At 37.7% G+C, this 14,220-nt stretch overlaps 5 protein-coding genes across 6 annotated transcripts; 4 read left to right on the forward strand and 1 right to left on the reverse strand.

Annotated features, from left to right (window-relative positions):
• The first annotated feature begins 653 nt into the window (after positions 1 to 653).
• On the forward strand, positions 654 to 1,330 carry LOC103334685 (2Fe-2S ferredoxin-like superfamily protein). Its single transcript, XM_008237663.3, is given in 2 exon segments — positions 654 to 694; positions 696 to 1,330. Coding segments are annotated over 2 exon segments (489 nt in total). The 5' UTR covers positions 654 to 668; the 3' UTR covers positions 1,159 to 1,330.
• Positions 1,331 to 5,212: 3,882 nt separating this feature from the next.
• On the forward strand, positions 5,213 to 6,314 carry AGD11 (ARF-GAP domain 11). Its single transcript, XM_016795392.2, has one exon. The coding sequence runs from the start codon at positions 5,639 to 5,641 to the stop codon at positions 6,098 to 6,100; it is 462 nt and encodes a 153-aa protein (XP_016650878.1). The 5' UTR covers positions 5,213 to 5,638; the 3' UTR covers positions 6,101 to 6,314.
• Positions 6,315 to 7,324: 1,010 nt separating this feature from the next.
• On the forward strand, positions 7,325 to 9,817 carry LOH1 (RNA-binding CRS1 / YhbY (CRM) domain protein). Its single transcript, XM_016795391.2, has 4 exons — positions 7,325 to 7,752; positions 7,850 to 8,168; positions 8,364 to 8,771; positions 9,177 to 9,817. Exons 1-4 carry the CDS (start codon positions 7,670 to 7,672, stop codon positions 9,723 to 9,725), a joined length of 1,359 nt encoding a protein of 452 aa, XP_016650877.2. The 5' UTR covers positions 7,325 to 7,669; the 3' UTR covers positions 9,726 to 9,817.
• Positions 9,818 to 10,030: 213 nt separating this feature from the next.
• LOC103334683 (protein FAR1-RELATED SEQUENCE 5-like) lies at positions 10,031 to 11,820 on the reverse strand. Of its 2 annotated transcripts, none has more exons than XM_008237662.3 (3): positions 11,583 to 11,820; positions 10,726 to 11,343; positions 10,031 to 10,302 (listed from the first exon to the last, which is right to left on the reverse strand). In XM_008237662.3, the coding sequence occupies exons 2-3, from the start codon at positions 11,287 to 11,289 to the stop codon at positions 10,096 to 10,098; spliced, it is 771 nt and encodes a 256-aa protein (XP_008235884.2). In that variant the 5' UTR covers positions 11,290 to 11,343; positions 11,583 to 11,820; the 3' UTR covers positions 10,031 to 10,095. The 2 variants fall into 2 exon arrangements, with proteins under 2 accessions (XP_008235884.2, XP_088909917.1); XM_089053791.1 differs by lacking the exon at positions 10,031 to 10,302 and adding an exon at positions 10,555 to 10,610.
• Positions 11,804 to 14,194, forward strand: LOC103334682 (protein FAR-RED ELONGATED HYPOCOTYL 3-like). Its single transcript, XM_008237661.2, has 3 exons — positions 11,804 to 11,964; positions 12,712 to 13,094; positions 13,685 to 14,194. The coding sequence occupies exons 1-3, from the start codon at positions 11,907 to 11,909 to the stop codon at positions 13,898 to 13,900; spliced, it is 657 nt and encodes a 218-aa protein (XP_008235883.2). The 5' UTR covers positions 11,804 to 11,906; the 3' UTR covers positions 13,901 to 14,194.
• Positions 14,195 to 14,220: the final 26 nt, after the last annotated feature.

Genomic DNA, 14,220 nt, shown 5'->3' on the forward strand with positions numbered 1-14,220 from the left:
GTTGATGTAGTTTAATGTGAAAGGGAAAGACTTATGCTTTGCCTTGATTCTTAGCCAATGCATCTGATTCATTGCTTCCACAGAGGTTCTCTTGCTTTTTCAAGTTGAGTTCCACATGAAACTTGTGATTCTGTCCCTGCTTCTCATACAATGCATGAGCTTTAGAAAATTCATGCTTTCACTCAGTAATGATACTCCATCAAAATCTAAATTAACTCAAAACATTTTGTTTAAATAGTTCCAATACACTGTCTAGTTTGTTAATTTTCTCTTTTTCTTCCAAACAACTATATTAATGTTAAATTTAGACAATTGTTACTATTAGTGAGTAAATTGTCGATTTTGAATTGGTGACTCGTAACTTCAATGGTAAAACACTTTATCTTGCATTTGCTATAAAAATTCTAATTCTCGTTGTTTCTTCCTGAATTAAACAAGAAAAAAGTCCACTGGATTACATAAAAAGCAGTTATTTCTAATTTTTTTTATAAAAAAACTCTTTGGTATTAGGAGTTAAAACATGCTTAATTTTTCTGTTTTTCTATTTTCTTGTTGGAGTTTCTATTTTTCCTTTTTTTTTAGTTTTTACAATAAAGCATTTTTCTTTCCAACCAAACAGGTTGTCACAGTCGACAGCCAAAAGCGTCCCCAAACCTGAAACAAGCAAAATGGCGATGGCGAGCCTTCAGAGACTTCGTCACTCCCAAATCCACCACCGCCTGCCTTCTCTCCTTCATCTCCAGATCCTCCGCCTCCTCTGCATCCCCATCCCCATCCTCACCCACCCACTCAGCCAAAGTCTCCGATCGAATTGTGAAGCTCTTCGCGATCGACGTCGATGGGCGCAAGCGCGAGGTGGTGGGCCTATCGGGCCACACTCTGCTCCGGGCCCTAGCCCAAGGCGGTCTGATCGACCCGGCCTCCCACCGGCTCGAGGATATCGACGCCTGCTCGGCCGAATGCGAGGTCAATATCGCGCAGGAATGGTTCGAAAAGCTCCCGCCACGGTCCTACGACGAAGAGTACGTGCTCAAGAGGAACTCTAGGGCTAGGGTTCTCAACAAGCACTCCAGGCTCGGATGCCAGGTCGTCCTCACTCCTGAGCTTCAAGGTATGGTCGTCGCTGTTCCCGAGCCCAAACCCTGGGACATCCCATAAGATTAGGGTCTTGAAAGACTCAGGCTTTATTCTGCTTTTGGATATAATAATGCGATTGTCTGGCTCTGGTGGAAATTTGGAACCAGTTTTTTATGTTGTGATGAAATGTTTTCGATTCTGTGTAAGAATTAAGAGAATTGTTGCTCAATTTCATGATTTGATTATGTTGGAATGTTGAATTGTTTATTGTGATGTCTGCTGCAATCTGCATGTTTTTTTTCTATGTTGGTTTTATTGGTGACAATTGACAAAATGTAGGAGAAATGAAGAAAAGAATTGAGTTCCAGATTTGGGGTTTTCTAGAATGGGGGATATAAAAAAAAATGCTTGTAGTGTTTCTGAAGTAGGAGTAGCTTGAGGAAATAAAGTGTAGATTTTGACTTGAATTGAGTATGAATGTGGATCTTCAATTTGTAGGCGCATCTTGAGGAAATAAACTGTAGATTTTGATTTGTATGGAGCTTGAATGTGGATCTTCTGTTTTGTAGCAACCATCATGTTTTAGTTTATGTGAGTGAAGAGTGTTAGTTACCACTGCAAATTGTGGAATTTTATGGAATGCAGCATAAAGTGGAAATGATGCAAGAATTGAACAAAGGAGGTTCGGAATTTTGAGTTTTACTTTTAACAGTTATTAGTTACAGTAAGAATGATGTCAAGTTTGATACACTTGAATGATAGCTCGGTATTCATTTTCTTGGGTGGGTTTGTTTTGTGAGCTGGTGGTAGTAAATTAGTAATGAATCATAATGACTTTTGTGAACTTGAGATTAGTTGGCGTAAGAAACTAACAGATTGGTTTGTGCTCAAAGCCTGAGTTGATCTCAATCTTTTGGAGCTTCTTATTCCTATTAACTCTTCTGATTTGCACACTATAGAGATGTGTGCCATAACATGCGGTTGGTTTGGTCCAACCCATGTTTTTGCACTTGAGATGCTTTCTTCTATTCTGATGATTTCTTAGAACCTCTGGGTATTGAAGATATCAAAAGATGTCTCCGATCACTTTTCCAGCATGCTGTTGTGCCACATACTGTTCTGTAGCATACTTGCTAAACAGCATGCTGGAAAGAATAAGGGATACTTACCTTGAGGAGTAGGAATACCATGAGAAGATCGTGATAGGTGCTTCACATTTGGAGCTTTGGCTTAAAAATGCAGACTTTTGGAATTTTGGTTTCTTCTGTATGAAGTGACTAGAGCCTTTCAAGCACATATACCTTGCCTGCTATATGCCCATATTTTGGCTTCTGTTTGAAATCTGACCATAGTAATACATTAAAATCATTTAAATAGTTTTACATGCAAAAAAAGGAAAATGAGATAGCCAATGGGGTGTGAGGATGATTGCCCCGGCTATGAGACTGCTGAATTGGAAATACTAGTGAAAGCAATGGAAATTGTATCTTTTGGATGGGTGCAAACTTGACATTCGAACCACTGAATTCATTTTTCCCTAGCTGCTTGTGGTTGATGGCTTGAAGAGAATTTATCATGATCATGATAATCGGCATCGTCAATAGTGATGAATCTTGTGCTTGGAGGATGTGATCCTCGTATCTTCTCCAGTAGCCATTGACGAAACTGGGACAGAAGAGGGTAGTAGTGAGTGACGAGTAAGGTGCCCTTCTTTTGCCATCTGAATTCTTCTGCTTCCTGAATCTTCATCATCATCATCATCATCGACAAAGAACTTAAAAGAATTTTCGATTCAGAATTTAATGATCAATGTAAAATTCTTCAGCAGCTGATACTTAGTAAAGTCAAAAAGTTAATAGGGTACAAATTACAATCTGCGGTTCAGATTAGAGTTAGAAAAAGACCTCTCCATCTCTTCTCGCCCCATAAGAAATGGAAAAATAATATCTTCACCCAATTGGCAAGCACATTGGATGAACAATTGACATAATAGAAATACAAAATTTTCAGTAATAGATACAAAATTCACGTATTGTACACATAATTTTCACATATTATTGAATAAAAATAACATATATTAAATAAATTAAATAAGTTAAATTAAAATATTATATATAGGCTGAACTATTTATTAATACGTGAATACTCTTTAACATATTATATAGAGGCTGAAGTATTATATAAGTTATATTAAAATATTATATAGAGCCTGATTTAGTCTAGCCGAACGGCTATACCACTTTAGTATAGCCGTTCGGCTATACGGTGACACGCGGGCTGCTTTTTGTTTTTAATCAATAGTATAGCCGGCCGGCTATACCTATTTTGACACATGGCACCTAATCGCTAACGGGTACATATTTATGAATAGTATAGCCGCGCGGCTATACGGGTGACTTATTTATTTATTAATAAAAATAGTATTGTCGCTCGTCTATACTGTGGTTTTTTTTTAAAAACAAAATAGTATAGCCGATCGGCTACACCGTTTAAGCATTTTAAATAGTATAGCCGATTGGCTATACGATTTATATAAAATAAAAATAAAAAAGTTACCGGGCACCACACAAAACCCTAGTTTGCTAATTTTCTATATAAATACGAGAATGAATGGCATCTCAATCATCTGAGGGTACCGCAGGCTGTGCGGCTTCTTCTTCTTCTTGGCGCTTCCCATCCGGACTCTAAATCTTCTGTTTTTGTTTTTGAATTTTATCTTTTTTCTAAGCAAGTTCAGCTTCTTGACTGGGTGTTGATTCAAACGACCCAGCCAAATGAATTACAAATCTTGCAAAATTCAATTCGTCGGTAGCACTCGCCTGAATTTGACCTCCTCCTGATCCTTCAGGCCCTTTTACTACCGGCACATCCTTTTCCTCTAATTTCTTGCCCCCTTTTGGTTTTTGTTTATAATAGGTTTTGCAAAATAGAATATTATTTACCTAGGGTTAAGCAAACGCACTCTGTCCCAAATCTTTCGATGTTTTGAGGCAATTTCTTCGTTTGCAATATTGATGGAATTCTAGTTTACTAGAATATCCAGCTACTCGCCCATCTGATCTTTTCATTTTGATTGGTCTTATGGGCACATGGTTGGATTACATTCTGAATTTTTCCATGCCATTGCAACCTATGTCCAGCTTTTGGGTCTTTCTTTTTTCAAGTTTTCAGATCCAATGGTGCAAATGAAGGGACTGAATTGCAGTCTTTGAATTTTAGTTGAAGCACAATAAAACAGCAAAGCAAATTACCAAGAGACATCTTAATCTTGAAATAGATTACACAATCAGAGTGAATGGGAAGAGCTCCAGATTACTTTAGTCCTTGTAATTTGCTGGTCTTACCATTGGAGTCCATGTAGGTTGAAACCCTAAGCCCCAAAATTGGGCCTAAAGTGAAGGGGAAGAGCTTCAAATTGTGTTTTATTATACAAATTCGGAGGAATTTGACAAAAATTGAAACGTGTTGTTGAATTGCTCCAAAATGAAACTACTGAGTATAAAATTGACAAAATTAAAACTATAAGGATCAAGTGTTAAAACCGACAAACTATATGGTCCAAGTATAAAATTGACAAAATTAAAACTATAAGGATCAAGTGTTAAAACCGACAAACTATATGGTCCAAAAATAATAAGGACAAATCTTATATTATGCGTTTTTTCTTATTGGAATTATATAAAATACGTAGTGTATAATCTGGTGTTAATTTATTTATAAACATGGTGGTTATAAATGTAAACAGAAAGTTCAAAATGATGTACTTAGTGAGATTATCTTGTCAACAAAACGCGGTTTAAATCATGAATGACGAGAAGTGGTTAGAAATGTGATCAGTAAAATGTGACAAGAACATCCTCCAATCACTACGTTACTACTCACTCATAAATTGAGTCTAAATTCTTACAATTATTTTGAGTCATGAGTCTTAGACATCAAGCAACAGAAACGAAAAGAATAAGCAAGTTCTAGAAAATTATCCAACACTCGGATCTAATATTTTGGGCCCACCCAAACTTGGACTGCCCAAACTTGGGTCTTCAAGACCAAAAGCCAACTCCTAATTTGAGAAAATATGGCGCCACTTTTAACGGTCAGATCAGAGTGCGTGACCAATCCAATACACGCAATGCCGCAAAAACACGGGTTTACTTTGAAGCGGTTATGTTTTTGGGTACAAACCCGCGTTTTTCAACCAAACAACGGAAAAAATCCACAAAACCAACGCTCAAACGTGTTGGATGGTTTCTGGTTCTCCCTGAGATAAACTTTTTGGCCCCTATCGTTTTTTCACCTCCATTTTCCTCAACAACTCCAAACAACTTCCACCACCCGTTGTCAGTTTAGTAATAGCCGACTTTCTCAACCATATCGCTTTCAGGTTTTTCCGTATCTCGTTGCAACCCTTCTTTCAAATCTCCACAATCTTCATCAAAGCCTCAACTTTTCCTTGAGAGCGTCACATTTGGTCATCTGGGTTTTGTTGCTGTTGCTCAATTGCTCAACCGCAGATCAGATTATACATTTTGGCAATTAGTTTCTCAATTTCTGAGAGTGTTTGATGGACAACAGGGCAGAGGTAAAACGAGTTTTTCAGATGTTTGATCGAAACGGAGACGGGAAGATCACCAAGAAGGAGCTCAGGGACTCTTTAGAGAACCTGGGGATCTACATTCCTGACAAGGACTTGATCCAGATTATCGAAAAAATCGACGTGAACGGGGATGGGTTCGTGGATATCGACGAGTTCGGGGCGTTGTACCAGACGATCATGGACGAGAGGGATGAAGAGGAGGACATGAGGGAAGCATTCAACGTGTTTGATCAAAATGGAGATGGGTTCATTACAGTGGATGAGTTGAGGTCAGTTTTGTCATCTTTGGGGCTGAAGCAGGGGAGGACATTGGAGGATTGCAAGATAATGATAAAGAAGGTGGATGTTGATGGAGATGGGAGGGTTAATTACAAGGAGTTTAAGCAGATGATGAAACGTGGTGGATTTGCTGCTTTAGGTTCAACTTGATTTCATAAGAGCAGCCTATTTGTTTGTGTACTCTTGTGAAATCTCATGTTAAAAGAATCCAAAATCCTTCGTTTCTTTGTGGGTTTTTATCATCATTTCTAGTTTTTTTTCTTTCTCCTTCTGGTGATTTTCATATTTTTAGTTAGTTTCTTTGTAATGTCTTTGATATGTTCAGAATATATATAGTAGGACCCCTTCAAGGGGGAACAAGTAATATCATTGTATATATATATATATATATATTTATATAAATCCAATAAACATGTATTTATATTTCACTAAAACACCCAAAATTTGATAAATAAAACCCAATTTATAAACCACCCAAAACCCATCAGACATGTTGACTTTGGGGTTAATTTATGTTTAAATAATAAATACATGTCCAAGCACTATTTAAACATAGAAACACACCCAAAATCAACCCCAAAGTCAACTTTTTGGGTGTGTTTATAAATGAGTTTTGAGTGTGTGTAATGATGGGTTTTGGGTGTGTTTATATGTTTAAATAGTGCTTGGGTTTTTTTATAATTTCAATCTCCATTTTGGGTGTTTTAGTGAAACTCCCTATTTTTTATTTATCGTTGTGAAAGTCTTTAGTTTTTTTTTTTTTAATTTCAGAGATAATATCTTATTTTACAAACTGAAGTTGCATCAAGCTTAGAACATGTGTTTGCATTAAACAATCACAGTTATGCATTCAGATAAGAAATCTCTTTAGAGTTATTGCATTTGCAACAACAAAATCATGCCACAAATCAAATATTAAGTGGTTTTAAGAACTTGAAGTCCCTGCTTTTGGGATCTTCTCCACTCCCCCTCATTTTGAGACATACATTCAAGTTCTTATTTGTTGTTATGGAGAAGTTGACACTCTAGCTTGACAAAAACAACATGTGTTTTGGGAAGCACATCATCTCTCTTCTCCTAGATTTTGGCTTACAATTTCCCCAATGTGACTCTTTCATCTGGTGAAATATTGAAGTGGTGGTTTAATGGTGACCATCTCATGCCTCATCCTTCATCTCATGATGCTCACTATAGTCGTTATAGAGATCGAATGATGCATGTATAGTTTTTTATTAAAGATCGAATTGTTAACGTGCAATCGATATTTTATCAGTGTTGACGACAATGATATTGACAAATGGATTGCAAATCAACATTTTAATCTTTATAAATCAGACGTCTATGTACATAACCAAACTCAGGACGTTTTCCCTTTCTTCCAAGAAACCAGATGAATGAGGGGAACATTAGCACTTACAGTTTTTCCTGTTTTGACAATATTAACCCTGTTACGGTTGGTAATCACAACAGGACAGCCAGGCCAACTTCGAAACGTCACCGTTTCCCGCTTACGCTGCTGCCTCTTCATCGTCCCAAACTGGGGTTCGATAGAAATATGCCTGAAGAAGACGCACTTGAAGCAATTCAATTCAATTGAATTTTATCACTACTAAAAAGCTTCCAAACCCTCTGATTTTTTAAAGGGGCAAATTCGAAATGACCTAAAGTCGTGTTCTTTTGGATTCTCCAAAACAGGGAAGTGCGTGCAGCTCAGGCCCAATGCAGAAACTGGCGCGGACGAGCGTCTTCCGTTCACTGCGTCTTCTCAAATCTCATAATCGGCTCAATATTGAGAAACCCAGGTACCCGTCTTTCTCAAATCTCATAAAGTATGGAGCTTTTTGTGAAATATACATTGAGATAAATAGCATTTCATATCACGACCTCACAGTGGAGTAGCTTGGGTGATGTTGTATGCAAGGTGTTTGTTCAAAAGCCTGCTGTTGGGGACTTGGTTGGTATTACAAGGTTTCCATTGGAGGGCCATCGATGGGTTCATTCAGCTCCTTGTGTTAACGCTGAGCACAAAGCTGCGGAGCCATTGGGAAATTCGAAAGAAGGCACATTTGCTAAGGACACTGGTAGTGCTACAGTGAAGAGGAAAAAGCTCAAGGGGAAAAGAGCAGTCGTTAGGTGGCTCAAGTTCTTCAGGTGGAAGAAGAAGAAGGATTATAAGAGAATGACTGCGGAGGAAAAAATTCTCCACAAGTTGAGAAAGGTAAAATTCTATACGCTAAGAATTGTATTGGGTTTTTATGTAAATGCCACTTTTTAATACAGTTTTTGTAGTTTTTGGCATATCTTTCAACCCATTTTCCATGGCATGGCATAAGTAACCCAATTGGACACCAAGTGTTAGAGAATGCAGTCTTACGTTAGAGAGTTATGATAGTATGTGGTTGCTGTTTTGCAGGCTCAAAGGAAAGAGGAAAGGCTTGTTGAAGCTCTTAAGAAGATTGAGCCCTCGGAGACATCAGAGACAAACCATGATCCAGAAATATTGACACCAGAGGAACACTTCTTCTTTTTGAAGATGGGTCTCAAGTGCAAGAATTATGTGCCCGTTGGAAGACGGGGAATATACCAGGGTGTGATTCTGAACATGCACTTGCATTGGAAGAAACATCAAACTCTGCAAGTGGTGGTCAAGACATTCTCACCTGAGGAGGTTAAGGAGATTGCTTCTGAGCTGGCAAGATTAACTGGAGGGATTGTGCTCGGCATTCATGAAGAATACACAATAATTATGTACAGAGGGAAGAACTATTCTCAGCCACCGACAGAGATTATGTCACCTAGGGTCACTCTCTCTAGGAAGAAGGTTCTTCTCTGCTCTTATGTTTCTTAAATTTATTTCTTTTATGCATGGAAATTTAGAATTAACCGTCTGAATTTCTGACACTGCCTGTTAATGGGTTATGCTTTTTAATTGCATATTTGAAATCAATTTTCCATACAGTAACTACCACACTTGCTCCTTTTGTAAAACATTTTGAATCAATGCATGATAAGTACGACAATGCTTCCTCATGCCCTGGAAACAATTTTTCCTTGTGAACTATGGTTGATCAGTTGCATTTAGGCCTCCATTTTTTGGTGCTTAAAGGACCTCATCAATAAAGAAAGGGCATAAAAAGTATACAGAGATGTGCATGAATGCCATATGGTTAGGCTTTTGACAGATGTTATTTGTTCTCATTTTTTCCCTTCTTGCTCCCCCACACAGGCTTTGGATAAATCGAAGTATAAGGATGGCCTTCGGGCTGTAAGGAAATATATTCCAAAACTTGAACAGGATCTTGATTTGCTTCGAGCACAGGCTAAAAGGAAACCTGAAATTGAAACAGATGCCATTGAAGAAACCCAAGAAACTGACATTGATAGTGTAGACTCCAGGAGCTCCTCAAATTTGAAGCTGGAGCCTTCAGATAAGCTGAAAGAAATAATCGGTCGAAGCAAGGGATGTACTGAAGATGAACTTGTAACGGATTCAGAAATGCCTTCGGACTCCGAAGATTTATCAGATATTTTTGAGACTGACTCTGACAAGGAGACTGAGGAGAAGGCAGAGCGACCGTTGTATTTGGAAGAGTTTGAAAAGTTTCCAGTTGAAGGTGACGGAGAACCTGAAGATTTTGAGGATCACCTGCGTCAAATATCCATGGACTCAAAGAAGGCTAAATCAGCGAACGAAGATGCTGACTTGCCAAATTTTGATGAGGTTGATAGGATATTTCTGCGCGCTGCTTCACTTTTAAAGAAAAAAAGAAGATGAGACACACACATGTAAATTGTTTATGATCACCATTCGATTGTCAGATACTTGTTAGTTTCTAGTTAAATGTAATATTTGGTTGCTTTGGTGAATTTCTTTTGTGCTAAAATGGAGCCTTAAGAAGGGCCTTTTGCTTCTAAAATGGTGCATCTTAAGGAAACCGGAAAAAAAAAAAAAAACTGAGCAATGGTTACCTCTCATAAATGCTAAACAATTCAGATACACTGAAGCATAAATACTTGGCAAAATGGACATCAATATCATCTGGTGTTTATTTAACTCGATATCCAATTGGCTGAGACAAATTAATGTTAAAATTAGTGGCATCTGTATTAAGCCTCAAAAGGGAAAAATGTACAAATGGTTATTGTTATGAATCTACACATTGCTCATTCTCAAGTTCTCTTATGTTCCTTACTATATCTTGAACTCTTGTTGACAAGTGATCACTATGCTCTTGGATATCTTTCAAAAGCATACTTATTTGTTCCTGATAAGCTGCACATCGGCGTTTACAGCGCTGTCTCTCATTGCTAAGTTCAATTGTAAGATCCCTAATTTTCTGATCCTTCTCATCCTGCAAGTAATAGGGCAAACATACATGATCAAAATCAAATTAAAAGGAACACAATGCATTAGGCTGGGAAGCATTGTCTCATCAACTTCTATGAAACAAATACGGGTCCATCCATAGCAGCTAGTTAATAAAAGCCAGGTAAAATGGCATTTCAAAAATTTCCTTCTATACTTTGACTATTTTATGAAATTGGATATGACAGAAAATTGCTTACTTTTGAAAAATTGTACACAACATATTGTTACTCTGGGCTTTTATTTTGTTCTCCAAGCAGCAGCTATGTTATTGAATTCAAGCTTAGGCACTGCCTTAGATTTAGGTCATTAGTCAGAAAGGAAAATATTGCAGAATCTGTCACCATTCAACTTAACTTCATAAATGCCACAAAACCTTCTATCTCATCATAGACGATTAGAAACATACCTCACTAATTAAGTTTTTCCCAAATCCTCGCCATGGAACTTTACTTGGAGCCATTAATGTGTGATTATGTTCTTTTACAAACTTGGTAACAACCCACTTCTCCCCATCTCTTAAAGCTACCCTCAGCATTGCAGCACAGCCTTCTCTGGTGACAGGTGGTGGAGGAAGAACTCTATCTTCCCTGCAAACATATTTCTTATCCCGAAAACCCTCTCTAGAACAAACAAAATCTTGGCCAATAACCATGTTATTCATCCTCGAACGCCGGTTGTGATGAATTCTTACTGTAAACCCAGAATGCCTGCCATAAGCAATATAAAAGTCTCGAGCATCGTCTCTAGACTTGAACCCCATTCCAATGTATGGCTCTACAGCATTGCCCATCAAAGGCAAGCTTGCATTAGGCTGTTGTATGATCTTATCAACTTCAAATGAGCATAAATCGGTGTCCTTTGGAAGCTCATCATCATCATCAATCAATAAATGCTCATCACAGCTTTCAAATTCCAAACACCTTTCGCTCTCATCCGAATTGAATGATATATTGTTAGCCTTGCTTTCCATTGCTCCTTGTACAACAGAATAATTCACACAACCTCTACATTCATCACAACAACTCTGCAAGCAGCAAGGCCAGCAAAATTACTCCATTTTGTAGTTTCTTTTTAAGAAAACTACCCAATCTAGTCTTATATTACGAAAACAAATACACCCACGAAGTACATATCAGAAAAATGAAAACCCAGATAAAATCATTCGGAAAAATTGGAACTTTTTTTAAAATTCCCACCCCAATCTGATCTCAATTTGGAGACCAAGAATGCATGAAAAATGTAATCTGCAAGAGAAATCCATACCTGACATAAGATTCTCAACAAACTGGCTGGTGAGAAGCACCAAAATTCAATCTTTACCACTTCTCATTCATTTTCTATGGAAAGTGGAAACAAACGGAAATTAAGACCCTTCAGCGTGAATTGTAGTGTCGACTTATGAGTGGGGCTTGGACTGAACAAGTTAGTCCAATACAGCGCCACTGTTACAAAACGACTAGTACAATGATGTCGTTGGATGCCATACGACGTTGGCTTTTGAGTAATTCTTTGATATTGTTGGATGTGGGTGATGCGCAGTGAAGGTGGAAGCTGTGAGCTTTGCTGAACCCATTTGTGAAACGTGAAATGGAGAACGGAAGACCAAGACCTTGGCTTGATTTGCTAAGTACCGACCCGAAACCCAGTAAGTACACTGCTAGCTTTCTTCCGTCAAGTAAATTAGTATTGGTTTTTTCTTCCATCCAGTGGCCAAAATTCATGTTGCCTTGTTTGTGTTTGGTTGCAGAGAATTCTGAAAGTAATTTCAATCTTGTTATATAGAAATCTATTCTGGGTTTTACCTTTTTTGGTCTTGGAGTGTACAGAAACTTCTGAAACCCCCAAACAAAAGTAAACCAAAAGCTCTTTAAAATCGAAAGATGTGAACTTTTTAACTCGATTATGGTAAAAAAAAAAACAAAAAACAAAAAGCCTTTTTTTTTTGCTGTGTATGATTTGATTGGGTGTAGAGGAGACTTTGTGTGACTCATTTTTTAAGTGACCTGAAGCTCAGAGAGAGAAAGAGATCAGAAACATTGTGCTGGAACGATTGTCTGTAATATGTTAGCCATGAGCTTGGCTTCAATTTCTGTGATTACAACGTCTAGGAACCTTAGTAGTGATTCCAACCTCACCTGATGTATATGAACTTCAAATACAACAATGAAACAAATTCTTTCAGACCTCTCAAAACCTTTTTTCTACTTCAAGTATTTAGTTTTCATCAGTGTGGTTCATGAGGAAGAATGAATTTTGGTATTAAAAAAAAGCATATAAGTCTTCACTGTAGGAGGAAAATCAATAGATGCAATTTTCTAGAGAGAGAGAGAGATTATGTTTGTCGAATATAATAGAATGTGGTGATGTGTGATACTGAATTTGAATGTGACAGCTGGAGCACCTGAAACTTCTGCCGAAAGGGACTTGAATGCAGTTGCAGAACCATATGTTGGTATGGAATTTGACTCTGAAGATGCTGCCAAGGATTTTTATAGTGAATATGCAAGGCATGTAGGGTTCATCATGCGTATAGATCAGTGTCGGCGATCTGATGTTGACAAGAGAATTCTTTCTCGTAGGCTCTCCTGCAATAAGCAAGGGCGTTATGTAAAACCTAGAGATCAAGTCCGGCCAGTTCGGAGACCACGACCTAGCACAAGAGAAGGGTGTAAAGCAATGATGCTGGTCAAAGTTAATAAATCTGGAAAATGGGTTGTTACAAGAGTTGTTAAGGACCATACTCATCAGCTTATAGTTTCTTCTGGGATTTCTATGGTAAGTTTATCTAATCTATTTTCAAGAAAAAGTAACCATTACTGTAAACTTTTATGTGAAGTGTTGAGTTAGTTCTCGTTACTCTACGCTCATACTCTCATGGAACTTCTAAAGCAGGAGGAGAAACATGATTGATTGAACTTTGCTTATTTACTGTGGTGCTGAAACGAAAATTTCAAAATATCAAAATCATGGTTTATGTACTTTTTAATCAGGCTAGGTGCTTTAGATTCCTCATCCCTGCTATAAGTATCATGGTTGCTGTCAATGTAATTCACTAGCTGCTCTAGAAACAAGGCCCCTTAGGTTTTCAAGGAGAAGCAAATTTTACAGGCAAACTTTTCCATGCAATGGAGTTTCACAGACCTAGTTTCCACGGTCCTGGGAATTGGATCATAATTGATCATAATAGGAGTATTTTTCTTTCTGTTTTACTTCTAAGATGATGAGTCTCTTGACTTTAGTTTTATTTCCGCTATTAGGAAATAGAGTTTGACAAAGGATCTAAAAGTGCACATAGGTACATGATTGTGAAACTGCATTTGCCTTTAACCTCTGAATCTGTTTTGTTTTCAAATATACATTCTTAGGATGAAAGGGATATGAAGATTGAGCAACTCACTATGGAGCTGGAGCGTGAAGATCAGTTATGTGAACTATATCATGGGCTACTACTTACATTGCTGGATAATATTGAGGAGCAAACAGAACTGATATCCATGAAAGTTAGCGGAATCGTTAACGATTTGAGAGAATTTGAGACGGAAGTTGAAAGACTTCCACAAAATGAACTGGACGACAATTGAAGAAAGAAGTATGGCTCTGTGCATATTAGTGGTATGAGGATGGATTCAACTAATGTTTCTCCTTTTGAGAGTGTTTTGACAGATTAACATACTGTATAGATGAGTGAGCTTGGCCCATTTATACTACAAGCAATCTCAGAAAATGTCTTGAATTGAACATGAATAATTTAGTGAATGGAATACCCATGGAATACAAGGCAAACAATTGCTTTGTCCTCCCACTGGCCAGGGTGGCCCTTTTGGCCTTGTTCCTACACTTATTTTTAATTTATTAATTGTTTATTTTCTTTTCAATCCAGAAATCGATGTCCGTTCGAAAA

The sequence above is a fragment of the Prunus mume genome, linkage group LG6, assembly GCF_029339155.1.
Source record: "Prunus mume cultivar Tortuosa linkage group LG6, ASM2933915v1, whole genome shotgun sequence".
Classification (NCBI taxonomy): Eukaryota; Viridiplantae; Streptophyta; class Magnoliopsida; order Rosales; family Rosaceae; genus Prunus; species Prunus mume.

Bases quoted from the DNA above. Each gene is read 5' to 3' on its own strand.
- LOC103334682 (XM_008237661.2), top strand. From the start codon at position 11,907: ATGGAGAACGGAAGACCAAGACCTTGGCTTGATTTGCTAAGTACCGAC. The intron at 11,965-12,711 runs GTAAGTACACTG...TGAATGTGACAG, and splicing joins AAGTACCGACCCGAAACCCA to CTGGAGCACCTGAAACTTCT. The intron at 13,095-13,684 runs GTAAGTTTATCT...ATACATTCTTAG, and splicing joins TTTCTTCTGGGATTTCTATG to GATGAAAGGGATATGAAGAT.
- LOH1 (XM_016795391.2), top strand. From the start codon at position 7,670: ATGCAGAAACTGGCGCGGACGAGCGTCTTCCGTTCACTGCGTCTTCTC. The intron at 7,753-7,849 runs GTACCCGTCTTT...ACAGTGGAGTAG, and splicing joins CTCAATATTGAGAAACCCAG to CTTGGGTGATGTTGTATGCA. The intron at 8,169-8,363 runs GTAAAATTCTAT...GCTGTTTTGCAG, and splicing joins TTCTCCACAAGTTGAGAAAG to GCTCAAAGGAAAGAGGAAAG.
- AGD11 (XM_016795392.2), top strand. From the start codon at position 5,639: ATGGACAACAGGGCAGAGGTAAAACGAGTTTTTCAGATGTTTGATCGA.
- LOC103334683 (XM_008237662.3), bottom strand. From the start codon at position 11,289: ATGGAAAGCAAGGCTAACAATATATCATTCAATTCGGATGAGAGCGAA. The intron at 10,303-10,725 runs GTATGTTTCTAA...TATTACTTGCAG, and splicing joins GGAAAAACTTAATTAGTGAG to GATGAGAAGGATCAGAAAAT.